Source organism: Astatotilapia calliptera, chromosome 18, assembly GCF_900246225.1.
Source record: "Astatotilapia calliptera chromosome 18, fAstCal1.2, whole genome shotgun sequence".
Taxonomy (NCBI): Eukaryota; Metazoa; Chordata; class Actinopteri; order Cichliformes; family Cichlidae; genus Astatotilapia; species Astatotilapia calliptera.
The window spans coordinates 6,051,047-6,076,925 of NC_039319.1; the positions used below are offsets into that span (position 1 = coordinate 6,051,047).

The following is a 25,879-nucleotide window of genomic DNA, read 5'->3' on the forward strand; positions in this document are numbered from 1 at the left end:
GTAGTAACAGATTTTCAGTTGACCAAAGCACTTTGTTTAGATGACTACAATCGAGCTGGTCAGAAACTAAGATTTTTGTGTAGCAGGAACCTTCAATAAAGTTCTCCCCTTTAAATTAGCGACTCTGGTGGGACTCGAACCCACAACCTTTGAATTGCCTCTGATGGGATCCACTAGAAGTCCAACGCGCTATCCATTGCGCCACAGAGCCTACAAATTCAGTTCTCGATGACCCAGAATGTGGCGTAGAATTCACGTAGGTGATGTGAACGTCCCTAGAAACCCCATTCTGAGTACCTACTGTAGATGCGCATTTGTGTGCAACCTGAATCTTCTCTGCGTTGCAAAGAATTCAAGGGAAATAAAAACCCTCTTGAGTTAGTGATTCTGGTGGAACGCAAACCTAGAAAATTAAATCAACAGCAAACTCAACTGTATAATTAGATGACAGCCATATGCTACTACAAGTAGTGTGGATTCTGAGCTTTGTAAACTTGAGGCTTTCATTTCCTGGTGGTAGTAACAGATTTTCAGTTGACCAAAGCTCTTTGTTTAGATGACTACAATGGAGATGGTCAGAAACTAAGATTTTTGTGTAGCAGGAACCTTCAATAAAGTTCTCCCCTTTAAATTTGCAACTCTGGTGGGACTTGAACCCACAACCTTTGAATTGCCTCTGAAAGGATCCACTAGAAATCCAACGCGCTATCCATTGCGCCACAGAGCTTACAAATTCAGGTCTTGATGACCCAGAATGTGGCGTAGAATTCACGTAGGTGATGTGAACGTCCCTAGAAACCCCATTCTAAGTACCTACTGTTAGATGCGCATTTGTGTGCAACCTGAATCTTCTCTGCTTTGCAAAGAATTCAAGGGAAATAAAAACCCTCTTGAGTTAGTGATTCTGGTGGAACGCAAACCTAGAAAATTACATCAACAGCAAACTCAACTGTATAATTAGATGACAGCCATATGCTACTACAAGTGGTGTGGATTCTGAGCTTTGTAAACTTGAGGCTTTCATTTCCTGGTGGTAGTAACAGATTTTCAGTTGACCAAAGCACTTTGTTTAGATGACTACAATTGAGCTGGTCAGAAACTAAGATTTTTGTGTAGCAGGAACCTTCAATAAAGTTCTCCCCTTTAAATTAGCGACTCTGGTGGGACTCGAACCCACAACCTTTGAATTGCCTCTGAAAGGATCCACTAGAAATCCAACGCGCTATCCATTGCGCCACAGAGCTTACAAATTCAGGTCTTGATGACCCAGAATGTGGCGTAGAATTCACGTAGGTGATGTGAACGTCCCTAGAAACCCCATTCTAAGTACCTACTGTAGATGCGCATTTGTGTGCAACCTGAATCTTCTCTGCTTTGCAAAGAATTCAAGGGAAATAAAAACCCTCTTGAGTTAGTGATTCTGGTGGAACGCAAACCTAGAAAATTACATCAACAGCAAACTCAACTGTATAATTAGATGACAGCCATATGCTACTACAAGTGGTGTGGATTCTGAGCTTTGTAAACTTGAGGCTTTCATTTCCTGGTGGTAGTAACAGATTTTCAGTTGACCAAAGCACTTTGTTTAGATGACTACAATCGAGCTGGTCAGAAACTAAGATTTTTGTGTAGCAGGAACCTTCAATAAAGTTCTCCCCTTTAAATTAGCGACTCTGGTGGGACTCGAACCCACAACCTTTGAATTGCCTCTGATGGGATCCACTAGAAGTCCAACGCGCTATCCATTGCGCCACAGAGCCTACAAATTCAGTTCTCGATGACCCAGAATGTGGCGTAGAATTCACGTAGGTGATGTGAACGTCCCTAGAAACCCCATTCTGAGTACCTACTGTCAGATGCGCATTTGTGTGCAACCTGAATCTTCTCTGCTTTGCAAAGAATTCAAGGGAAATAAAAACCCTCTTGAGTTAGTGATTCTGGTGGAACGCAAACCTAGAAAATTACATCAACAGCAAACTCAACTGTATTTAAATGACAGCCATATGCTACTACAAGTAGTGTGGATTCTGTGCTTTGTAAACTTGAGGCTTTCATTTCCTGGTGGTAGTAACAGATTTTCAGTTGACCAAAGCTCTTTGTTTAGATGACTACAATCGAGATGGTCAAAAACTTAGATTTTTGTGTAGCAGGAACCTTCAATAAAGTTCTCCCCTTTAAATTTGCGACTCTGGTGGGACTTGAACCCACAAACTTTGAATTGCATCTGAAAGGATCCACTAGAAGTCTAACGCGCTATCCATTGCGCCACAGAGCCTACAAATTCTGGCCTCGATGACCCAGAATGTGGCGTAGAATTCACGTAGGTGATGTGAACGTCCCTAGAAACCCCATTCTGAGTACCTACTGTTCAGATGCGCATTTGTGTGCAACCTGAATCTTCTCTGCTTTGCAAAGAATTCAAGGGAAATAAAAACCCTCTTGAGTTAGTGATTCTGGTGGAACGCAAACCTAGAAAATTACATCAACAGCAAACTCAACTGTATATTAGATGACAGCCATATGCTACTACAAGTGGTGTGGATTCTGAGCTTTGTAAACTTGAGGCTTTCATTTCCTGGTGGTAGTAACAGATTTTCAGTTGACCAAAGCACTTTGTTTAGATGACTACAATCGAGATGGTCAAAAACTTAGATTTTTGTGTAGCAGGAACCTTCAATAAAGTTCTCCCCTTTAAATTTGCGACTCTGGTGGGACTTGAACCCACAACCTTTGAATTGCATCTGAAAGGATCCACTAGAAGTCCAACGCGCTATCCATTGCGCCACAGAGCCTACAAATTCAGGTCTCGATGACCCAGAATGTGGCGTAGAATTCACGTAGGTGATGTGAACGTCCCTAGAAACCCCATTCTGAGTACCTACTGTAGATGCGCATTTGTGTGCAACCTGAATCTTCTCTGCTTTGCAAAGAATTCAAGGGAAATAAAAACCCTCTTGAGTTAGTGATTCTGGTGGAACGCAAACCTAGAAAATTACATCAACAGCAAACTCAACTGTATAATTAGATGACAGCCATATGCTACTACAAGTGGTGTGGATTCTGAGCTTTGTAAACTTGAGGCTTTCATTTCCTGGTGGTAGTAACAGATTTTCAGTTGACCAAAGCACTTTGTTTAGATGACTACAATCGAGCTGGTCAGAAACTAAGATTTTTGTGTAGCAGGAACCTTCAATAAAGTTCTCCCCTTTAAATTTGCGACTCTGGTGGGACTCGAACCCACAACCTTTGAATTGCCTCTGATGGGATCCACTAGAAGTCCAACGCGCTATCCATTGCGCCACAGAGCCTACAAATTCAGGTCTTGATGACCCAGAATGTGGCGTAGAATTCACGTAGGTGATGTGAACGTCCCTAGAAACCCCATTCTGAGTACCTACTGTAGATGCGCATTTGTGTGCAACCTGAATCTTCTCTGCTTTGCAAAGAATTCAAGGGAAATAAAAACCCTCTTGAGTTAGTGATTCTGGTGGAACGCAAACCTAGAAAATTACATCAACAGCAAACTCAACTGTATAATTAGATGACAGCCATATGCTACTACAAGTGATGTGGATTCTGAGCTTTGTAAACTTGAGGCTTTCATTTCCTGGTGGTAGTAACAGATTTTCAGTTGACCAAAGCACTTTGTTTAGATGACTACAATCGAGATGGTCAAAAACTTAGATTTTTGTGTAGCAGGAACCTTCAATAAAGTTCTCCCCTTTAAATTAGCGACTCTGGTGGGACTCGAACCCACAACCTTTGAATTGCCTCTGATGGGATCCACTAGAAGTCCAACGCTCTATCCATTGCGCCACAGAGCCTACAAATTCAGTTCTCGATGACCCAGAATGTGGCGTAGAATTCACGTAGGTGATGTGAACGTCCCTAGAAACCCCATTCTGAGTACCTACTATAGATGCGCATTTGTGTGCAACCTGAATCTTCTCTGCTTTGCAAAGAATTCAAGGGAAATAAAAACCCTCTTGAGTTAGTGATTCTGGTGGAACGCAAACCTAGAAAATTACATCAACAGCAAACTCAACTGTATTTAAATGACAGCCATATGCTACTACAAGTAGTGTGGATTCTGTGCTTTGTAAACTTGAGGCTTTCATTTCCTGGTGGTAGTAACAGATTTTCAGTTGACCAAAGCACTTTGTTTAGATGACTACAATCGAGATGGTCAAAAACTTAGATTTTTGTGTAGCAGGAACCTTCAATAAAGTTCTCCCCTTTAAATTAGCGACTCTGGTGGGACTCGAACCCACAATCTTTGAATTGCATCTGACAGGATCCACTAGAAGTCCAACGCGCTATCCATTGCGCCACAGAGCCTACAAATTCTGGCCTTGATGACCCAGAATGTGGAGTAGAATTCACGTAGGTGATGTGAACGTCCCTAGAAACCCCATTCTGAGTACCTACTGTTCAGATGCGCATTTGTGTGCAACCTGAATCTTCTCTGCTTTGCAAAGAATTCAAGGGAAATAAAAACCCTCTTGAGTTAGTGATTCTGGTGGAACGCAAACCTAGAAAATTACATCAACAGCAAACTCAACTGTATAATTAGATGACAGCCATATGCTACTACAAGTGGTGTGGATTCTGAGCTTTGTAAACTTGAGGCTTTCATTTCCTGGTGGTAGTAACAGATTTTCAGTTGACCAAAGCACTTTGTTTAGATGACTACAATCGAGCTGGTCAGAAACTAAGATTTTTGTGTAGCAGGAACCTTCAATAAAGTTCTCCCCTTTAAATTAGCGACTCTGGTGGGACTCGAACCCACAACCTTTGAATTGCCTCTGATGGGATCCACTAGAAGTCCAACGCGCTATCCATTGCGCCACAGAGCCTACAAATTCAGGTCTTGATGACCCAGAATGTGGCGTAGAATTCACGTAGGTGATGTGAACGTCCCTAGAAACCCCATTCTGAGTACCTACTGTTAGATGCGCATTTGTGTGCAACCTGAATCTTCTCTGCTTTGCAAAGAATTCAAGGGAAATAAAAACCCTCTTGAGTTAGTGATTCTGGTGGAACGCAAACCTAGAAAATTACATCAACAGCAAACTCAACTGTATTTAAATGACAGCCATATGCTACTACAAGTAGTGTGGATTCTGTGCTTTGTAAACTTGAGGCTTTCATTTCCTGGTGGTAGTAACAGATTTTCAGTTGACCAAAGCACTTTGTTTAGATGACTACAATCGAGATGGTCAAAAACTTAGATTTTTGTGTAGCAGGAACCTTCAATAAAGTTCTCCCCTTTAAATTTGCGACTCTGGTGGGACTTGAACCCACAACCTTTGAATTGCATCTGAAGGATCCACTAGAAGTCTAACGCGCTATCCATTGCGCCACAGAGCCTACAAATTCTGGTCTCGATGACCCAGAATGTGGCGTAGAATTCACGTAGGTGATGTGAACGTCCCTAGAAACCCCATTCTGAGTACCTACTGTAGATGCGCATTTGTGTGCAACCTGAATCTTCTCTGCTTTGCAAAGAATTCAAGGGAAATAAAAACCCTCTTGAGTTAGTGATTCTGGTGGAACGCAAACCTAGAAAATTACATCAACAGCAAACTCAACTGTATAATTAGATGACAGCCATATGCTACTACAAGTGGTGTGGATTCTGAGCTTTGTAAACTTGAGGCTTTCATTTCCTGGTGGTAGTAACAGATTTTCAGTTGACCAAAGCTCTTTGTTTAGATGACTACAATGGAGATGGTCAGAAACTAAGATTTTTGTGTAGCAGGAACCTTCAATAAAGTTCTCCCCTTTAAATTTGCAACTCTGGTGGGACTTGAACCCACAACCTTTGAATTGCCTCTGATGGGATCCACTAGAAGTCCAACGCGCTATCCATTGCGCCACAGAGCCTACAAATTCAGTCCTCGATGACCCAGAATGTGGCGTAGAATTCACGTAGGTGATGTGAACGTCCCTAGAAACCCCATTCTGAGTACCTACTGTAGATGCGCATTTGTGTGCAACCTGAATCTTCTCTGCTTTGCAAAGAATTCAAGGGAAATAAAAACCCTCTTGAGTTAGTGATTCTGGTGGAACGCAAACCTAGAAAATTACATCAACAGCAAACTCAACTGTATTTAAATGACAGCCATATGCTACTACAAGTGGTGTGGATTCTGTGCTTTGTAAACTTGAGGCTTTCATTTCCTGGTGGTAGTAACAGATTTTCAGTTGACCAAAGCACTTTGTTTGGATGACTACAATCGAGATGGTCAAAAACTTAGATTGTTGTGTAGCAGGAACCTTCAATAAAGTTCTGCCCTTTAAATTTGCGACTCTGTTGGGACTCGAACCCACAACCTTAGAATTGCCTCTGATGTCATCCCCTAGAAGTCCAACGTGCTTTCCATTGCACCACAGAGCCTACAAAGCCAAGTCTTTATTACCCAGAATGTGGCGTAGAATTCACGTTGGTGATGTGAACGTCCCTAGAAACCCCATTCTGAGTACCTACTGTTCAGATGCGCAATTGTGTGCAACCTGAATCTTCTCTGCTTTGCAAAGAATTCAAGGGAAATAAAAACCCTCCTGAGTTAGTAATTCTGGTGGAACGCAAACCTAGAAAATTACATCAACAGCAAACTCAACTGTATTTAAATGACAGCCATATGCTACTACAAGTAGTGTGGATTCTGTGCTTTGTAAACTTGAGGCTTTCATTTCCTGGTGGTAGTAACAGATTTTCAGTTGACCAAAGCACTTTGTTTAGATGACTACAATCGAGATGGTCAAAAACTTAGATTTTTGTGTAGCAGGAACCTTCAATAAAGTTCTCCCCTTTAAATTTGCGACTCTGGTGGGACTTGAACCCACAACCTTTGAATTGCATCTGAAAGGATCCACTAGAAGTCCAACGCGCTATCCATTGCGCCACAGAGCCTACAAATTCTGGCCTTGATGACCCAGAATGTGGCGTAGAATTCACGTAGGTGATGTGAACGTCCCTAGAAACCCCATTCTGAGTACCTACTGTTCAGATGCGCATTTGTGTGCAACCTGAATCTTCTCTGCTTTGCAAAGAATTCAAGGGAAATAAAAACCCTCTTGAGTTAGTGATTCTGGTGGAACGCAAACCTAGAAAATTACATCAACAGCAAACTCAACTGTATTTAAATGACAGCCATATGCTACTACAAGTGGTGTGGATTCTGTGCTTTGTAAACTTGAGGCTTTCATTTCCTGGTGGTAGTAACAGATTTTCAGTTGACCAAAGCACTTTGTTTAGATGACTACAATCGAGATGGTCAGAAACTAAGATTTTTGTGTAGCAGGAACCTTCAATAAAGTTCTCCCCTTTAAATTAGCGACTCTGGTGGGACTTGAACCCACAATCTTTGAATTGCATCTGACAGGATCCACTAGAAGTCCAACGTACTATCCATTGCACCACAGAGCCTAGAAATTCGGATCTTGATCTCCCAGAATGTGGCGTAGAATTCACGTTGGTGATGTGAACGTCCCTAGAAACCCCATTCTGAGTACCTACTGTTCAGATGCGCATTTGTGTGCAACCTGAATCTTCTCTGCTTTGCAAAGAATTCAAGGGAAATAAAAACCCTCTTGAGTTAGTGATTCTGGTGGAACGCAAACCTAGAAAATTACATCAACAGCAAACTCAACTGTATTTAAATGACAGCCATATGCTACTACAAGTAGTGTGGATTCTGTGCTTTGTAAACTTGAGGCTTTCATTTCCTGGTGGTAGTAACAGATTTTCAGTTGACCAAAGCACTTTGTTTAGATGACTACAATCGAGATGGTCAAAAACTAAGATTTTTGTGTAGCAGGAACCTTCAATAAAGTTCTCCCCTTTAAATTAGCGACTCTGGTGGGACTTGAACCCACAAACTTTGAATTGCATCTGAAAGGATCCACTAGAAGTCTAACGCGCTATCCATTGCGCCACAGAGCCTACAAATTCTGGTCTCGATGACCCAGAATGTGGCGTAGAATTCACGTAGGTGATGTGAACGTCCCTAGAAACCCCATTCTGAGTACCTACTGTCAGATGCGCATTTGTGTGCAACCTGAATCTTCTCTGCTTTGCAAAGAATTCAAGGGAAATAAAAACCCTCTTGAGTTAGTGATTCTGGTGGAACGCAAACCTAGAAAATTACATCAACAGCAAACTCAACTGTATTTAAATGACAGCCATATGCTACTACAAGTAGTGTGGATTCTGTGCTTTGTAAACTTGAGGCTTTCATTTCCTGGTGGTAGTAACAGATTTTCAGTTGACCAAAGCACTTTGTTTAGATGACTACAATCGAGATGGTCAGAAACTAAGATTTTTGTGTAGCAGGAACCTTCAATAAAGTTCTCCCCTTTAAATTAGCGACTCTGGTGGGACTTGAACCCACAATCTTTGAATTGCATCTGAAAGGATCCACTAGAAGTCCAACGCGCTATCCATTGCGCCACAGAGCCTACAAATTCTGGCCTTGATCACCCAGAATGTGGCGTAGAATTCACGTAGGTGATGTGAACGTCCCTAGAAACCCCATTCTGAGTACTTACTGTTCAGATGCGCATTTGTGTGCAACCTGAATCTTCTCTGCTTTGCAAAGAATTCAAGGGAAATAAAAACCCTCTTGAGTTAGTGATTCTGGTGGAACGCAAACCTAGAAAATTACATCAACAGCAAACTCAACTGTATTTAAATGACAGCCATATGCTACTACAAGTAGTGTGGATTCTGTGCTTTGTAAACTTGAGGCTTTCATTTCCTGGTGGTAGTAACAGATTTTCAGTTGACCAAAGCACTTTGTTTAGATGACTACAATCGAGCTTGGTCGCGGGTCCGACCCAAAGACAGCAACACCTCAACGGCCATCTGAACCGCCTCACTTCCACACGCAGAGCTTCACTTCAACAGGACAACAGCTTCACAAAACAGTGACGGCTACTCACTCACTGACTGATCAGCTGCTGACTGACTGCAAATACGTTAAGGTAGATTATAAAAGATAGGTTATTTTAAAAGCTCTATTGAATGGTAAAGTCACGGCACTTTTCAGAAGGGATTCTATATTATGGGTCATGGGATTTGAGATTTTATTAAGTAGTGTGAACTTCCTAGCAGCGCTAATATTTTATTTTATAGATCCCTAAAAGTATTATATAAGTAAACACACATATATGGACCCTGTTCATTATGTACTGTATAAGTATTTAGATTTTATCTCCTAAAGAGTAGCTATATCTAATTTTATTACTTGAAGATATGTAGCTGAGCAAATGTTGTGTAAACACAGCTTGGCTGAAATCCGGCTTTTGTCACCTTTACCTTGTACTGCACTTTGAGCCCCATATTTAATACGACCCCCTAAAGCTGCTTATACAGAGAGAATATATTTCACGAGGATCACATGCTTTCAGCATGTTGGCCAGGTTGATTATAAAATGTTGAAACTTGAAGGATGTTTTTCTTCTGGGGGTTTTGGGACGAGCTGGTTGTGTGTCCTGTCACCTGCTAATTGTGTGTTTGTTGTGTTGTTGCCTTTGCTTTTTGTATCCACCCTGGGCGTTGTGTCTGGCATCTTGTAGTGGTTATCTGTAAGTAGGGTCCAATTGGCTGTTGCTGTAGCTCCTCAGTGAGACGGAGAGTGTCTGAGACTACGCAACATTTATGTGCTGGCAGTGTGACGTGTTCTTTCACAGAGTAATAAAGCATTTATTGTGTTGAAACTCTAACTGTTTTGTGTTATTGTATCTCACTTTTATGTGGCTGGCTCTTTGTATTTGTTTGATGGGAGGAGCCTGAGATGTTGATTGTTGGATTGAGTCATAAATTAAACCGTAATGTTGTGTAACTTCACACAGGCACCAGTATAACTTCTATCCATTCATTTAGACAGGGGCTTCAAAATATCTGCAGCCATCTTGGTAAAGCAGTAACTAGCAGAACCATGAGATTTACTTAGGTTCAAGTACTCTGGCAGGAAGTAATTCTGTAAAAAACAGTAAATTACCAGGACAATGGGGACACCGATTGTGGAACGAGACCATACATCCATTCGCTTCCGCTTATCCTTTTCAGGGTCGCGGGGGGTGCTGGAGCCTATCCCAGCTGTCATGGGGCGAGAGACAGGGTACACCCTGGACAGGTCGCCAGTCTGTCGCAGGGCTAACACACAACGACAGACAACCATTCACACTCACATTCACACCTAGTGGCAATTTGGATTTTCCAATTAACCTATCCCCACAAGCTGCATGTCTTTGGACGGTGGGAGGAAGCCGGAGTACCCGGAGGGAACCCACGCAGACACGGGGAGAACATGCAAACTCCACACAGAAAGACCCCGGCCTGATGGTGGAATTGAACGCAGAACCTTCTTGCTGTGCGGCAACAGTGCTAGCCACTGTGCTGCCCACTGCCTACTGTTAAAACTACCTTTAAAGTATTTGAGCCCAGGCAGAAATATTACACAAATATCTTAAATACTGGACCAATTAAGTCAATATTTGGGGAAACTAATTTCTTTCCCCCAGGAATAAAGTGTTTTAATGACTCACCAATGACAGATTTTGTATTCCAATGTCATGATGCAGCATTTAATTCTAATATGTACATAACAGAATATGAATAGGCAGTCATACAAGTATTTCAAATGGCAGACACTGATTAGGTAACTTTCTTCCTCTTTCTTTTGTGCGGTTCAGCTTTCTTTTTGCCACCATTTAAAACATTTCTGAGATAACACTTGTTCTTTGGATGACCACTTTGAAAATATCTACTGACAGTCCTATTTTATAATCCATGAAGGATCTTTTTTAATAACGTCATTCTCCGGGCCCAGAATGGCAACGCCACACGTCTTCTGACCAGCACTGAGGTACCTGCAGAAAAAAACGAGGGATTATTTTGCGGGCATAAGAAAGCTCTACTTGTTGTAAATAAACAGCAGCATCTTGACAAATTGCATTTTGCAGGATTGGTCAGTTTTACCTTTCAGCCACATCCACTAGGTTTTTATGGTCAACAGCAAAGAGTCTTTGTCTGTGACTCTGCTTCATCTCGTCCGTGACCCCACTGAGGAACTGACCCATGCCTGCACCAAAGACAGAGTCACAAGCTTTGCATCAGAACATAAAGAATGCTGAAATTACAGCTTCAGCTAAGGGATCCATTCGCTCTATAAATTCAACTGTATATTATTACTTCAAGTCTAAAATGATGCAAAATAGTTAAAGATGGGGGAAGGTAGCATGTGCACCACACTGGCTGTGAGAGTCTGAAGGCAAAGTTCTGTACAGATGCATAAACACACACAAAATTTACTCTATTATGAAGCCTTTTTGAATATTTACAGATTCATTCTCATGCAAGGACAGAATGTGTTAAAATCCTTTAAAGGTTTGATGTAAACTGATCCAGGCAGCTGCTTTCAGGGAACCTCTCATCACTCAGATGGCACCTCACCTTTGTCTGCGGGGGCCACAGGTGAGTCCACCGCTGAGAAGACTGACAGTTTGGCTTCGTCGATGTCTTGCTGGGTGAACTTTCCTGACTTTGCCCACTCGATACCGTTACCAAAAGCAGATAATGTCTGCACTGTGTTTGGATCCCTTGGACACAGAAGAGACAACACATGAGGTCAAAACTCTCCGAAATTCTTATCATAATTTGAACTTTCAATGTTTCCTGCCTTCCTTCCCTATTGATACACAGTAAACCTTTGTATTGAACTTCTACCCACCTGTAAGAGTAAAAGGTGAACAGGCCTCCTCCTATCTTGGCCCCGCCTCCATAAGCTCCGCCTTTCTCACGGATCTCTCCATGAAGAAACTTTGCTGTCATCATCCTGGCTAAGATGCACAAACTAATGAAGGAGTAAAGAGAAAGCGTTTACTGCATGCAGTTATTACAAATGCATAACTGAGAAAAAAAAAAGCAACACATTTTCAGTAAAATTAAGTAAAAGAACACACTAAAGCCGCCATAAACTGTGTTACAGTTATTTACCTGCTGCTAGCAGGATGTAATGATATCGTTACCTGGCATAGTCCTTGTGGGAGAAGGGCACTGCGCGAATACTCTCACTGACAAAGTTGACAGGGAAAGGCATCTGAAAGAAAGTCTTCATTGGACATGGATGGAAGGTTGGCTCCTGAAAAATGTAAAACCGCAAATTAATTTAATTCTAAATCAGAAATGGATTACTTATTGAATTATGAAGATGTTAATTGTAACAAAACAATTCTTCAAAAATTGATCAGTGGATTAAGAAAGAAATAAAGAAAAATGTAACTATTGAACCTACTGATATTAGTTTTCTTCGTGGGCCATTGTCATCCAGAGGGTTTATCGGCTTCTGCAATAAACACAGATTAAAAAAAAAAAAAAAAAAAATTGGATTGATTATAACAATGAATTAATTCATTTACACATATTTTGTTTTCCCTGTTCAACTTCACCTCAATAATATTTGGTCTGACAGGTTTGCGTTCCTTTCTGTTCTTAGCCACATCCTTTATAAAACCCTCCAAGTGTGCCGCTGCATCAGATACTTTCTCTGGAGTTGAGTTGATTGCACATCTATATGGACACATTTAAAATAAGATGCGTTGAGTGCCTGATATTTCACTATTTTATAGTTCATTATTTACAGTGAAATAAAGATAAAGTCTACATATAGCAGGTGTATTATGGACCCACCTCATGTTGTTTGGGTTGAAAAGGTGTATTTTGAGCCTGGGTAACGTTCGGATGATTTGGCTGAGGTCTGCCATCGCAGCTGTTCTCTTCATAAACGTAACCTGTTGTTAGAAGATGAAGTATTGGTTCCAAAGTATTGACACCATCACATCTCTACCCTTTGTTGCAGAAATTTAAAATAACATGAATAGTGATTTTAAACATACAGTACATTTTCTTTGACACAAGACACTGTTGGATGGAGTTTGGAACCAGGCCCGGGGAGCGTGCCTGAGGGCGAGCGCCTAGTTGCTGGGACTTAGTTCATGAGGCCTGGGCGGGCCTGGCCCCGAAAATGCATGGCTTGGTGTTGAACCAGTCTCCTGGAGAGGGGCTTGAATCTGTCTGAGTCTGGAGTTGCCCTTGGTGAGAGGCAGTAAGCTGGGGTGGGTATCTAAGTATCCCCTCAGCTTGCTGCCAATATGTTGGGGTTTTTCTGGTGGATGAGAGGATTTGTTCCTGGCGCCTTCAAGACAGGAAATAGGTCCTGACTGTCATCTGTAGTCCGCAGGCTGATGATTACCTGAACATGGTCCATTGCACTGAGCTGCAGCTACAAGGTGGTTGGTGCCTGTGGTGGTGGTAACCCCCGAACCAGATGGTGGACACCTGAGGTGGAGGGAACCATTAGGTTGAAGAAGGAATCCTATCCGGCTTTGTTAGCCGGTGGGACTTTGGAGGCAGTACTTAGTAAGTACTTAGTGATGTGGACACAGTACCGGTCAGTCGAGGTGAAGAGAGCTGAACATAAAAGCAAAGCTCTTAATTTACTGGTTGATCTACATCCCTACACTCGCCTATGGTCACGAGCTTTGGCTAATAACTGAAAGAACAAGATTGCAAATACAAGCGGCAGACATGAACTTTCTCCGAAGGGTGACTCAGACTATAGCCAATACACTTCCACATTGAAAGAAGCCAGTTGAGGTGGTTCCCTGAGTCAGATGCCTCAACCACCTATGTCCCACTGGGACACACTGGTGAAATTATATCTCTCAGCTGGCCTGGGGACACCTTTGTGTTCCCCCGGACATGCTAGAAGAGGTGTCCGGGGAGAGGGAGGTCTGAGGATCTCTGCCTAGGCTGCTACCTCCACAACCCGGCCCCGGATAATTAGAAGAAAATATAAAACAAACAAATAAACAAGCAAAGCAGCTTTGCGGATAGCTGGATTTTTCTGAAAGGTTAAGCCTTTATTAAAATGTACAAAGATACCTGTTCCATCCCACCAAAAGTCTCCTGGAGGTCTCCAGCTGGAGTGAGGTGACGACCCGCCCGAGTCATAGCATACAGGTGACCTGAGTATGCGATACTATTGGCCAACTCCTGTGCTGACTGCATCACCAGCACCCTCAGGCGCTCCTCGTCATCAAAGTGAGGACTAAACGACAAAATAAGACCCATTAACTGACAGTTCCATCTGTTGGTGTCGCTAGCAGTGGAAAATGTAAAAAGCTGGGAGGAGTTACCTGTTGAATATGTCGCTCCACAACTGAAACATGTGAGGAAGATTCCTCTCCAGGCACGAAGAAGATAAGAGGATACCCTGAAACAGAAGGTAGAGATCCAGATGTTCAACCACAGAAAGGAAGTGCTAAGAGCTCACTGAAGTGTCTTTAGAGATAAAGTCTTGGTCTAAAGTTTAATTCTATCCTTCATGAATTATTTGATTATTTATTATTATTTTTCATTTGTTATTTCTTTTCAGAGAGGCCAACAGATTCAGTTCATGCCACTGTGCACTGTGTAAAAACACAAGGAATCAAGCTGAAAGCTACTTTCTGTTTTGCATTTTGCACACAGCAATGATCACAGATAGAAAGGTGTTATTGGCTTAAAACACACTTAGCTGGCACTGACCTGCTCATATGTATCCAGCTCGTTGCAGTCAGTGATGACCTGAGTGGAAACAGACATGCCCCCTGTCCTCAGCTCCATCTGCTGGGCCTGCTGCCTATAGTCCAGAGCTCCACAGCCCATCCTAATTAAACAGACAAACATATGCGGACACACAAACAGACATTTGAAAAATCTTTAATACTCCATTGTGCAATCCATTTGGCATTGCATCACAGTCTGATAATTTTTTTTCAACAACCTAATCTTTTTTTATGTTTTCCACTGTGATTACACCACAGCACACTTACCTTATTAAGGTCCCCAATAACCACCGAAAAGCAGCGCACATTTCGGTGCTTTTTTTTCCTGAGCTGTGATACACTTTTAGCCAATCGTTTTGCGTTTCCGAGAATAGTAGGCGGGGCCAGGTACGTACGTTCTGTTAGCGCAGAGCTACAGATTAAAAATGTCCAAGGCGAAGCGGTTAAAAGTCTGGCTGTACTTCACAGCAAAATATGCAAACTCAGCAGCCTGCAACAAGTGCTTTAAGCTGATACTGTGATACTGTCAAAGGAGGTAACTCCTCAAATCTCATGAAACACCTGGCGACGCATAGCGTTTTTTTAAAAGCCGAGAAATGCGCCGTATTTGATGGCAGCAGCAGCCGTTCTTCTCTGCGTGAGTAGCTTAATGTTGTTCTTGTGTGATTTACGTTTAGTAGGCTAACCACGTTATTACATTAATGCATGTAAGGTGAACTAGCAAACATCATCATAGCTACATGCGGCTGTCTTCTTGTTTGATGGCAGATACTTCCTTCACCCTGGCCAAAAAGGCTAAAATGACCAAAGAAAAAGTGGAAAACAGTTAAACATGAGAGGTTTTTGGACAAAGTTTGTGTTTTTTCCATTGTTTAAGCACTGCTTCCAGCCAAGAGTGATACCATATATGCCCCATAGCTGCAGAAAAGGCTAACATTGTTATTTTTTTACAAAAAAACAGCTGAACATGAGAGGTTTTTGGACCAATTTTGTGTTCTCCATTCTTTAAGCACCGGTTTGAGCACCGGCACCGTTTCAAAAGTACCGATTTGGCACCGGTATCGGATAAAACCTAAACGATACCCATCCCTAGTCCCCAAAGACTGTGTTCACATGAGTCAACACCAAATATTAACAGGCAAACCAGAAAACCCAGAAGAGATTACCAGCTCAGTGCTAAACTGGTTTTCAAATAACATTTGAAAATAAAATAAATATTCAAAGCTGAAAAAGAATTCAAAGATCAGCTTCAGTCTGTAGTATTAATCAGCACAAAGTAATCCAGAAAACTTGATAAGTATTTCATTTGGAAATATTTAAAAGTATTTAAAGAATGATGTATCAGCAGGAAGAGACATTTACCAGGACTCCTGAGCGCTAATCCTTGCTAGTAAGCACCGCATTTCAGATTCATCTTGTTCTGGTCTTGCAGACCAACAGGTTACTCACTTGGTAATAACACTGCAGAAGAGCGGGACGAAAACCTTGAGGTCCTCTGGAAGGGTGTTGAGATTACACAAAGCTCTGAAGTACACCAAACCATTGGTGGGCTGCTCACAGTACTGGACCGGAACGCCTCCTATGAAGAATGAGAAAGTGCTCTATATACAGTTTATATAAGACAACAGTTTTCGTCACACGCTCTTTGTAAATCAGCATAGACTCACACCTGCAGTGCTTATTTGAACAGGAGTGATGGGTATCGTTGGCTCGATGTCGGACACTTTGAGTGCTGGCAGGCAGGAGACATCCTGGGTTCGACTCTGAGCAGCCAGCAGCTCCAGACCTTTCCGAGAAGAAAAATCACATTATACTAACATCTACTGAATGCAGACCTGTCTTAATATACAATGCTTCAGGTCGGTAATATTCAGTTTAACAGATTACATCCACGAGTGATCAATCTTCTGGCAGTTCAAATGTTACCTTTCTCATAGATCTGCTTTCTGTCGCTGTCAGAAAGAACCTCGATTTTCTTCTGAAGTTTCTCCTCCTCAGCTTTGGCCTGTTTCTCCAGGTAGGACTCCTCTGGGCTCATTGACAGAGTCAGTCGGTGTGTGTTCTCCTAAAAACCAGTCAATGACAATTAATCCGAGGTGGCATCCTTTGTTAGCAAATACCTGCTCTGCATTATCCTTGTTAAAGCATTTATGTTATATGTTTTTTCATTTGTTTCACGAAAGGACTCAGGAAATGTTTTTTGATACTACAACATAAGAAATAAACTGTCAACTATGAAACAAAGTATTTTATTATACTCTCAGCCTGTAACTGTGCAATTTATCTTCCCAACAATGTTAAATAGTAAAGCCCTGAACCTGTAAGTAACATAATTTAATGAAGACATACAAACAAAAAATATTTCAAACACTATGTGCTTAAATCACCTTAAAGTATTGCCTGACTTTCTCCTGGAGAAAGCGAGGGTTTTCCTTCAGGGCTTGTCTGAACTTGGCAACACTGTCACTGATCTGCAGCAGCTCCACCGGGTCCCCATCATGGTTCCACGATGAAGCTATGTACTAATAACATAAGATGAATAAAGGTTTTGGTGAGGAATTTACTAGGATTATTTACACCTTATAATATATAAAACTCTTAAACACTGTACCAAAGACAGCCTCCCAAAAAATAACAACAGTTAAATTCACATTCTTGATTTGTACAGAATTTAAACGAAAAAACAGGGGAAACAAACATTCAATGTGAGGTTTTATGCAAAATGAACACACACTAATAAACACAGCACTGCAAAGCCATACTCGGACGTAGGCGGTATGTTTTTACAACTACAAGTGCCCTTGTAGCTGTAAAAACAAAATAAAGGTCACAGATAAACAACAGTAAACTCACCGAGGCCAGAGACAGGCCGAAGTTTGTGGTCTGATGTTTAATCTGGATCTCAAGCTTATGGATAAGAGCCTCAATCCTTCTCTCCTCAAAGCCATTCCTTTGTTAAATGACAAGTGTGAAAATTATTCTTTGGCTTCTTCCTTCTTTCCTGTTTTAGCTTTTTTCAACAATTAAATCTTAAGTCATACATATGCTTTAAACCCTACAGTAAAGATCCTGCTGTATTCTGTCGCTCACTCTGTGCAGAGAAAGTAAAAGTCCTGAGGTATAAATGTTACAGAAATATTGGTTTTTCAGTAAATACAACAAGTCTGTCATATTTTGTAAATTGTAACTTATAAGTGGCAAAGCTGTGCCTCCTCTCACTGCTCACCAATGGAACTAAATGCTTAACCAATTCGTGAACACACTCAAAAAACAAAACAAAAACATTAGAAAGACCCATGACTTTTATTTTGCCCAGTAAAAAATTGAAAAATTGATTCCAGCATACAATGTTTTATTTGTTTTCCTACATTTTTAAAATCTGCTACATAAAGTGCAAGATAACAGTATAGGCTTTAGTTTGTTACGCCAAAGAAGGAAATTTTGACAAGAGAGGAGACTTGATCAGGGAACTTACTCTATAATTTTATCGATGGTTTGGCTGATGATCTGCTTCACTCTCTCTATATCCTCCTCATCAACTCCCTGCAGTCCGATACTGAACGACGCCTCTTTGGTGCTGCCATCATATCTGCAGGATGCAACACTTGTATCAATACTCCACAAGTACATGCAGGTTATGGATGCTTAAATGGAATTCTTGCGTAACAAGTGGTAAGAGAATTTGTGAAGAGTAAGTAGGTATACAGACCCAAACTGTATGCATCAGTTATTAAACTTCCAACAAAACTGGTGAAATTAAAGGTTTGATGTGGATGTTATAACGCCTGCACACATACCCAACAACAGAAGAGAAGTCTGTTCCCAGTTTGGGTTCGATGAGAGATTTGTAGAAGGGAGAGTTTGGCCCAGAGATCATCAGAGAAGACAGCAGGCTGAGAGTGAGTCCTTCAAATGCATCAGTGATGCTAAAGAGAAAAACAACAATAAGAAAAAAAAACACCCATTTTTACTGTCAGGAACACTATGGGAGAGTCAATGTTGAAACTTTAACAGGAACTTTCCTTAATGTGTGAAGCACTGTGTCACAGTGGGTTCTTATGGGTTAAAATGGCTCTTGAAAAATTATCTACAAAAAGGACTATATAAAACAACCTAATTGAAATTAAAAAAAAAAAAGATCAACTCTAAAAGAGGAAGAAGTATGTGGGGTTACATCTCATGTTGAACTGATTTTTAGCAGATATCTCTACAGGACACAGCAGGAAATAAATGATATAATCTTACTCTCCCAGCAGATAGCTCACACACACTGTGTTCTGCTTGTTTGGATCTGGAGCCAGAGGATCAGGACTGCAAGTCACATGGTCCTCTTTCTGGGAGAAAAACAAATATTCACAAATCAAATATTCAACTACCTTTTGTAGCAACTAAAAGCATTCTTTGAAATGATAAAATAAACAGAACTTTGTTTATCTGATTCAAGGCAAAATAGATTATCACTCCAACACACTGCAGCAGAGACACGCTTAATGTGAGCTTACAGGACTGGTCCAACGTGGCTGAGAAGGAACTTCTGTTTTCGGGTCGATGCAGGCAAACTTGGACAAAGCTTCTTCTTGAATCTGCTTCAGATGAGGTTCTAAAGGCAAATCTCCATAAGTGAAGAACCTAGATGTAAGAAAACATTTAAAAACAAAAATCTCGTTTGTTTATAGGGCAAGATATTCTAATGTTCCCAGTTCACATTTATTTTACAAAACAACCCCAAAACGCTTCAACCATAATTAGTCATATTTAGGGATGGGTATCGTTTAGGTTTTATCCGATACCGGTGCCAAATCGGTACTTTTGAAACGGTGCCGGTGCTCAAACGGTGCTCAAACCGGTGCTTAAAGACTGGAGAACACAAAATTGGTCCAAAAACCTCTCATGTTCAGCTGTTTTTTTGTAAAAAGATAACAATGTTAGCCTTTTCTGCAGCTATGGGGCATATATGGTATCACTCTTGGCTGGAAGCAGTGCTTAATCAATGGGAAAAAACACAAACTTTGTCCTAAACCTCTCATGTTTAACTGTTTTCCACTTTTTCTTTGGTCATTTTAGCCTTTTTGGCCAGGGTGAAGGGAGTATCTGCCATCAAACAAGAAGACAGCCGCATGTAGCTATGATGATGTTTGCTAGTTCACCTTACATGCATTAATGTAATAACGTGGTTAGCCTACTCAACGTAAATCACACGCGAACAACATTAAGCTACTCACGCAGAGAAGAACGGCTGCTGCTGCCATCATCATCCGTCATCATTTCTGCTACACTGACAGGGCTAGGGGCCAGGACTCTCCTCTTCGTGTTTTTGGGGGATATTGCTAACTCCAGGTCCGATAACTGGCAACCCACGCACAGTAGGCTGCTGAGTTTGCATATTTTGCTGTGAAGTACAGCCAGACTTTTGACCGCTTCGCCTTGGGCATTTTTAATCTGTAGCTCTGCTCTAAAAGAACGTACGTACCTGGACCCGCCTACTATCCTCGGAAACGTAAAATTATTGGCTAGAAGTGTATCACAGCTCAGGAAAAAAAAGCACCGAAATAAAGCACCGAAATGTGCGCTGCTTTTCGGTCTGGTTACTACCGTTTATGTGACACCGGTACCCATCCCTAGTCATATTCTTACAGTAACTCTGGATGATTTATGCATGTGCCTATTTACCTTGCGTTGCTGGGATGGTAGTGTGTGGCATGGAATTGTTTAAGTTGCTCCCATGTAAGGTCAGGAATGGCCAGAGGTTCTCCCCCTGACACCACAGAGTAGGTATGGTCAGGATACAGTTTGTTCTGGAGGTGCTGGGCGTACAGACGCTCATTGTCTGACTGTAAGTACACACAGCAAGAAACATTATTCTAAACTAAACATTTATTACAAACATTTTCTGTTTTTATAAATGAAAAAGCTTAAAGTTGGTTTGCAGCAGGCACTCTGTTAATTTTGAACAAAGTCATACTTCTTACTCTTTTTTTTGAGTCCACACACAGACACAGTGTAACCCTGTCTCCAGTGTTTTCTTATCATCCACCATCTTATCAGTTCAAGGCTAAACGCTGTTTATTTACACAGTTAAAGTGCCAGAGTGACAATTTTTATTAGACAAAGAAAAAAAGGAGTGCTGTTCAGAAGAATTTATTACTTTCCTGCTTTTTTCTTATTCTTATTTTTTTTTTTAAAGTTATGCAGTCGTTAAAGGCTTCTGTAAGTGTGAACTGCCTCAAGCAGTTTTTATTGATTTTTTTAAAAAAAAAAAAGAAAGAAAGAAAAAGTCATATGAAAGTAAAGTATTTCTCTTAAGTATGAAAAAAGAAATTGAAAAAAATAAATAAATTAAAAAAAAAAGAGTTGTTTACTTTGCATTTGATGGAGAGTTTGTAACCGAAAAGTACCCGAGGTGGGGAAAAAAAGAGCATTTATGAAAATATTATATTCTATACATTTAGAAGCTTTGTGGCTGTGTCAACTTACAAAAGCACCCTTCATTTCATTAAACACCACTCCTTTAAACATTAGAGGGGAGTTGTTATCTGTGGGGTCTTCATTCTCCAGCCTCCAGCCTTCCTGCCTGGAAAATAAACCACAGACAATCAGATCAGACAGCCAGGCTTTCTTAGCTGGCTCAACAAAAAACCTAAAACCCCAGTCGGTGATAACAGGTATTATATTGGTGGTTATTGGTTTTATCTTTGAAGCTGGGCTTCCTGCTTCTGCCTGTGCTCACATAAAAACTAGGGTTTCATGAGACATACGACTGAACAAAATAATCACTGAGTGACACCAAGTTCAACCAGAGAGGTGATGATGATGATGATGACGACAACTGGTAATAAAAATCTGTAACGAACCAAGAATTAACAGTAAAATGTAACCTTGTTGTAAAGAGAATAAGAGATTACTGCTGCAGAGGTTTCATCACATAGAGCGACAAAATTAAGATTTTAAATTTAACACTGAGTGAAGTCGCGCTGCTGTTTTATTTCTCAGGTGTCGACAGCACAAAAGAAATCTGAAACTTTAAACTGAATACATTTAAACATCAAAGTTTACTGTCCCACAGTCTAACAAAGGAACCGCCCAAATCACTTCAGTTTGTCTTCAGATCAAACAATGTCTCATACAGTTTGCCCTTCTTTAACTTCTTTAAGTGATTTTTGTACGGTACACTTTATCAGCTTGTACATATGAAACATATTGTCCAAGCACAGACTCTACATTGTACCTAAAACATGCTGTAAATAAAAGAATTGTTGAAAACATGGCACTTCTGGACGACTTCAAACTAAAACTTGGTGATTCATGCTGATTTAGCCAGATAAATAACGCCACTTTGCTGACACAGAAACCTCAGACTTTAATAGCTTAATAAGGCTGATTGACTTTAATCTAACTTTGTAGTTCACCCCTCAGCTATCTTCATTTCATCAGAGAGAACAGATCGGACACACAATCTATACTTCTCATCACTGAAGTGCCACAATAACGGCATCATATCTGAAAATAAAACTTGTTTACCGTTTTGCACTTGATTGCAGTACAAACTTAATTGCAGTTACACTCGTAAATGTAAATACGTAACGATGATCTAAACTCACCAGAAATCCTGCTCTCGTAAACAAGGAAAAAAAACTGCATCCAGATACACCGATAGAAGATTCTTGAAGTCCTTCCCATTTTGGGTTGAGAACGGATACATGGTGTAGTCACTGGCTGTTTATCAATAATGGGAAAGGTCTCATCAGAAATGTGAGAAATAACCAACAATCATTTAGAATACCTTTCATTTTCTTTTGAAGCTGAATGATAAAATAATGACTGGTTTTTGATTAAATAACCACTTAGCTTGCACTTCTGAGAATTAACTTTATTTGGTGCATGGAAACACTCATTGTTATTACTTAACGCAATAAGTAAATATAAAAAGCATAAATAACATAAATTAAGAATAAATATAAAAATCCAAATGTAAACACATTACAGTGCAAGAATTTACATGACTAATGAACAAGCTTTCACAGCTTTTCTCTCGTGGACTTGTAGGTCACACAGTCAATTGACGTCCAAGTTATGCTTCCATACCTGTGAATGCATTCATGAAGGTGGACAGCGACCTATTGAGCATCTTGAAGAAGGGGTCTCTGCAGGGATATTTCTCAGATCCACACAGCACTGTATGCTCCAGGATGTGTGGTACCCCTGTGCTGTCCATGGGGGTCGTCCTGAACTGGACACTAAGGGAGAGAGACTTTAAGTATTTTTAAAAGGCTAGATTGTTTTTATATAGTTTTGTTATGACTTGAGCAAAACAAACAAACAAAAAAGCCCCACAACGCTAACCTGAAGAGGTTGTTGGAGTCATCCCGTGCTGCATGCAGATACTGAGCTCCAGTTTTATCGTGCGTCAGCTTCACTGCTGTGAGAAACAGGTCAGGGACCGCTACAACCTGGGAAGGAACAGAATTAGTAGCTTTGATCACAAATGGTTTGAGAGCAGGTTCATAAAGGATCATAGCTCACAGCAAGATAAATGGAAGTTCAGTCAACAATAAAAGAAATGTCACAACAGATCTCTCACATTTACCTGTAGAGAACAGTTCCACATTTTTGAAACACGTCTTAAAATATTTTACAAGCTAACCCCACATAACTTAGTTATACTGCATTAATGTCACCTAACAGAGTCAAGCCAAAATTTAAAGTGTTCCTACTTCTTTGACCGTAAAGCCGTGGATCTTCTGCCCCGGTTGGTACTGAAGGGCTCTCTCTCTGGCTGAAGTGCTCTTCAGCCTCCATGTGTGCTGCTGTCCATTGAAACTTAAAGAAAAAAAGGAGTGCAAAGTTTAGTAGGTATTTTTACAAAGAATATAAAATATATCATACAAAATAATCATAATACATAATTTAATAATGGTTATTGTGGTTTACAGTAGATGCCAAAGTTTCAGTTATGATGTTCCTCTGAAAATGTTGAGGTTAAAGGGCTGGACTGAAAGCCAATGCCCAAAGAAAAACTCTGAATGACCGTCAGAAAGCCTGGAGAACTACTGCTCAAGAAACATTAAAAATGCCAAGAAGGTATAGTTACTTGGAAAAAAAAAACTATAAAGAAATGAGGGATGACTCAAGACTTTTGAGCACTATTGCACTTTTTTGGGACTTTTTGACCATATCCACCATGTCTTTTCAGACATGCCCACCCAGGTAAGAGTCTAGTAAGACAATTTCCAGTTGGGACCACAGGCAAATACTAATCACAACAAATCTCAGAATGACTTGAAATGGTACAACACCTGTGCCGGCTCATAGAAAGCCTTTATCAAACCCTAAATTAGCTATCGTTACCCGTCACTGGAACAAAATGCAGACATTTAACCTCTACTACAGCTCCTAAAGCAATAATAACTGATTACTGGCTATAAACAGTAACGCTAACTCTGAAGCCATAGGTTCTCATCATTGATTGCATCAGCTTTTTCATCAGTCTTGTTTCTACTATTGTATATAAAGTAACAATATTTGAACTACACATCAAGGTTAACACTGTCTTTCTGTCTAGACAGAGTCGACAAAACACACACACAAAATTCCCTAATTAACGGTTAGCTTCAGGACGTCTTGGAAAACTCACCTTAAGTATCGAAGTTTCTGGAACACTGACTTCGTCTGTCGAAACATTGTTACTAAATTAAGTTACTACCCCTACCCTTAAAGTGCCCAGTTTTAAACTTACACACACTCCTACGGGTTAATTGTCATTATTTGACTGAGCATCCTGTGCCGTCTGCTACCTAACATGCCGTGTGTAGCGGTGCCGTTGACGTTGAATGGGAACGTACACGTAAAAATGGCTGCGACACCGGCGCGCGTCGCAGATCTGACAACAGGTTTCTGCTCGATTTCACCGATCCTACAGCACTGCAATTCTACAGTTACCGACTGAGCAGTTTTTACCACGCGGAAAGCTGAACATTCACCTCGAAGCGTCCCTGTTTGTGATTGGTCAACGTTGAAGAAGAGGAGCTACAATTGGTTAAGCAATGTAAGGTCTCCGAAGTTACTAAACGGTGACTACAGGGTTTTTTGAAGGACATTTAAAAACGATCTAATTAGGGACTTTAATTTTGTTACAATTTGTAAAGAACAACAATCTAAATAACGTCATTCCGCTCTCTAAAAGTTTATTAAACTTTAAAAACAAAACACAAATACAGTACAAATTTATATTTAATGCAGTTACAAACAACCTCCAGCAGATGTCAGCATAAGATCGCATTAATTTGACAAAAGATAATTCTCTTCGAGCACGTTTGTATTAGTTTTATCCCCACCCCCCTTTTTTTGTAGCACTCATTTCAAAAAGGTAAACTGTGATTAAAAATGCAAATGTACAATTTTGCTTTCAAGCAGTGCATACACAATCTGACCCAATATTTATTTCAAACAATATTAATGTATATATTAAAACACAGTTTTTAAACCTATGTTGCTGTCATGTTTGCCATGAAATTGCAAAATGGTTTCACTGTAGGAGAAAGCTTGAACACGAATAGACCTAAATAATCTCTGTTATGTTCATCTTTGTCAAAATAACGATTAAGTTACTTTATAGCAGACTATTAATCTTTTTTTTCTTAAAAAAATCATCATGACAGTTGTGCGACTGATTAACGGTCTGTTGTGCCTTACAACTGTGTTAAAATTCCTTTCGATCATTGACATGCAGAGAGTTTTTTGCACTTAAATCCAAGTCTGAGCTGGCTGCAGGATTAGAAATATTTCATCACCATGCTCTATCTGCTTTAGGTTCATTTAATTTTTTTCTAAATTACAGAGTATTTCTTCTTCAGTAGTTTCACAGTAAAAAAAAAAAAAAAGAACTGTAAAGTTGCCAGTGCTCTATAGCCTATATAAATAGAGTGTACATATACTTGAAACTGTATTCTGGACTAAAGCTCTATCTCACTTTAGGTTCTTTGCAGACTCATGTAGATGCATACATTAATTTATTGATTTGTACTTTCTTAAGGAAAAAAATGGATACAGTGATGCAACACAAAGTAATGTCACAAACTAAACCTTCGTTTTTGCTCACCCCTCACCATTTGGCACCCTGACGACAGTTGTTCAGTTTTTCTTTTCATTCCTATTCACAACTGCACCAGATACAATGTATGTTAAAAGTGAAAAAAAGAAATGCAAGCCTCTGCATTAGATACCCTAAAACGATGTGTTAGAAAGGTTATACAGGTGTGATATATTT

The 25,879-nt window shown here is 40.4% G+C and overlaps 2 protein-coding genes and 16 non-coding genes across 18 annotated transcripts in view; 1 reads left to right on the forward strand and 17 right to left on the reverse strand.

Annotated features, from left to right (window-relative positions):
• The window catches only part of LOC113010761 (ATP-dependent 6-phosphofructokinase, platelet type-like), a 31,997-nt gene extending 22,268 nt beyond the window's left edge, over positions 1 to 9,729 (forward strand). The window contains exon 19 of the mRNA XM_026149968.1: positions 8,835 to 9,729. Within this exon, the coding sequence (XP_026005753.1) occupies positions 8,835 to 8,873 (39 nt within the window). The 3' untranslated portion in view covers positions 8,874 to 9,729. The remainder of the gene's footprint in view (positions 1 to 8,834) is intronic.
• Positions 120 to 211, reverse strand: trnar-ucu (transfer RNA arginine (anticodon UCU)). Its single transcript is given in 2 exon segments — positions 120 to 155; positions 175 to 211. It is a non-coding gene; the product is annotated as a tRNA-Arg (tRNA).
• trnar-ucu (transfer RNA arginine (anticodon UCU)) lies at positions 636 to 727 on the reverse strand. Its single transcript is given in 2 exon segments — positions 636 to 671; positions 691 to 727. It is a non-coding gene; the product is annotated as a tRNA-Arg (tRNA).
• Positions 1,153 to 1,244, reverse strand: trnar-ucu (transfer RNA arginine (anticodon UCU)). The gene is given in 2 exon segments: positions 1,153 to 1,188; positions 1,208 to 1,244. It is a non-coding gene; the product is annotated as a tRNA-Arg (tRNA).
• On the reverse strand, positions 1,669 to 1,760 carry trnar-ucu (transfer RNA arginine (anticodon UCU)). The gene is given in 2 exon segments: positions 1,669 to 1,704; positions 1,724 to 1,760. It is a non-coding gene; the product is annotated as a tRNA-Arg (tRNA).
• trnar-ucu (transfer RNA arginine (anticodon UCU)) lies at positions 2,184 to 2,275 on the reverse strand. Its single transcript is given in 2 exon segments — positions 2,184 to 2,219; positions 2,239 to 2,275. It is a non-coding gene; the product is annotated as a tRNA-Arg (tRNA).
• Positions 2,701 to 2,792, reverse strand: trnar-ucu (transfer RNA arginine (anticodon UCU)). Its single transcript is given in 2 exon segments — positions 2,701 to 2,736; positions 2,756 to 2,792. It is a non-coding gene; the product is annotated as a tRNA-Arg (tRNA).
• On the reverse strand, positions 3,217 to 3,308 carry trnar-ucu (transfer RNA arginine (anticodon UCU)). Its single transcript is given in 2 exon segments — positions 3,217 to 3,252; positions 3,272 to 3,308. It is a non-coding gene; the product is annotated as a tRNA-Arg (tRNA).
• Positions 3,733 to 3,824, reverse strand: trnar-ucu (transfer RNA arginine (anticodon UCU)). Its single transcript is given in 2 exon segments — positions 3,733 to 3,768; positions 3,788 to 3,824. It is a non-coding gene; the product is annotated as a tRNA-Arg (tRNA).
• On the reverse strand, positions 4,247 to 4,338 carry trnar-ucu (transfer RNA arginine (anticodon UCU)). The gene is given in 2 exon segments: positions 4,247 to 4,282; positions 4,302 to 4,338. It is a non-coding gene; the product is annotated as a tRNA-Arg (tRNA).
• Positions 4,765 to 4,856, reverse strand: trnar-ucu (transfer RNA arginine (anticodon UCU)). The gene is given in 2 exon segments: positions 4,765 to 4,800; positions 4,820 to 4,856. It is a non-coding gene; the product is annotated as a tRNA-Arg (tRNA).
• On the reverse strand, positions 5,280 to 5,370 carry trnar-ucu (transfer RNA arginine (anticodon UCU)). The gene is given in 2 exon segments: positions 5,280 to 5,315; positions 5,334 to 5,370. It is a non-coding gene; the product is annotated as a tRNA-Arg (tRNA).
• trnar-ucu (transfer RNA arginine (anticodon UCU)) lies at positions 5,795 to 5,886 on the reverse strand. The gene is given in 2 exon segments: positions 5,795 to 5,830; positions 5,850 to 5,886. It is a non-coding gene; the product is annotated as a tRNA-Arg (tRNA).
• trnar-ucu (transfer RNA arginine (anticodon UCU)) lies at positions 6,825 to 6,916 on the reverse strand. The gene is given in 2 exon segments: positions 6,825 to 6,860; positions 6,880 to 6,916. It is a non-coding gene; the product is annotated as a tRNA-Arg (tRNA).
• On the reverse strand, positions 7,341 to 7,432 carry trnar-ucu (transfer RNA arginine (anticodon UCU)). The gene is given in 2 exon segments: positions 7,341 to 7,376; positions 7,396 to 7,432. It is a non-coding gene; the product is annotated as a tRNA-Arg (tRNA).
• On the reverse strand, positions 7,857 to 7,948 carry trnar-ucu (transfer RNA arginine (anticodon UCU)). The gene is given in 2 exon segments: positions 7,857 to 7,892; positions 7,912 to 7,948. It is a non-coding gene; the product is annotated as a tRNA-Arg (tRNA).
• Positions 8,372 to 8,463, reverse strand: trnar-ucu (transfer RNA arginine (anticodon UCU)). Its single transcript is given in 2 exon segments — positions 8,372 to 8,407; positions 8,427 to 8,463. It is a non-coding gene; the product is annotated as a tRNA-Arg (tRNA).
• An 834-nt stretch (positions 9,730 to 10,563) lies between the features above and the next one.
• pitrm1 (pitrilysin metallopeptidase 1) lies at positions 10,564 to 24,533 on the reverse strand. Its single transcript, XM_026150281.1, has 27 exons — positions 24,248 to 24,533; positions 23,328 to 23,433; positions 22,957 to 23,063; positions 22,699 to 22,850; positions 22,215 to 22,329; positions 21,091 to 21,187; positions 20,287 to 20,447; positions 19,119 to 19,245; positions 18,862 to 18,950; positions 18,414 to 18,542; positions 18,092 to 18,205; positions 17,470 to 17,566; positions 17,004 to 17,138; positions 16,543 to 16,681; positions 16,286 to 16,402; positions 16,066 to 16,195; positions 14,597 to 14,717; positions 14,206 to 14,282; positions 13,952 to 14,117; positions 12,698 to 12,798; positions 12,457 to 12,577; positions 12,303 to 12,353; positions 12,037 to 12,149; positions 11,739 to 11,861; positions 11,462 to 11,607; positions 10,988 to 11,090; positions 10,564 to 10,878 (listed from the first exon to the last, which is right to left on the reverse strand). The coding sequence occupies exons 1-27, from the start codon at positions 24,292 to 24,294 to the stop codon at positions 10,785 to 10,787; spliced, it is 3,078 nt and encodes a 1,025-aa protein (XP_026006066.1). The 5' UTR covers positions 24,295 to 24,533; the 3' UTR covers positions 10,564 to 10,784.
• Positions 24,534 to 25,879: the final 1,346 nt, after the last annotated feature.

What these genes read in the sequence shown, in the direction of transcription:
- pitrm1 (XM_026150281.1), bottom strand. Translation starts at nt 24,294, where the DNA reads ATGTTTCGACAGACGAAGTCAGTGTTCCAGAAACTTCGATACTTAAG. An exon ending in AAGTCAGGCAATACTTTAAG is followed by an intron (nt 16,682 to 17,003) that starts GTGATTTAAGCA and finishes ACTGGTTTTTAG; the next exon opens with GAGAACACACACCGACTGAC. An exon ending in AGCTGGATACATATGAGCAG is followed by an intron (nt 14,283 to 14,596) that starts GTCAGTGCCAGC and finishes CTTCTGTTTCAG; the next exon opens with GGTATCCTCTTATCTTCTTC.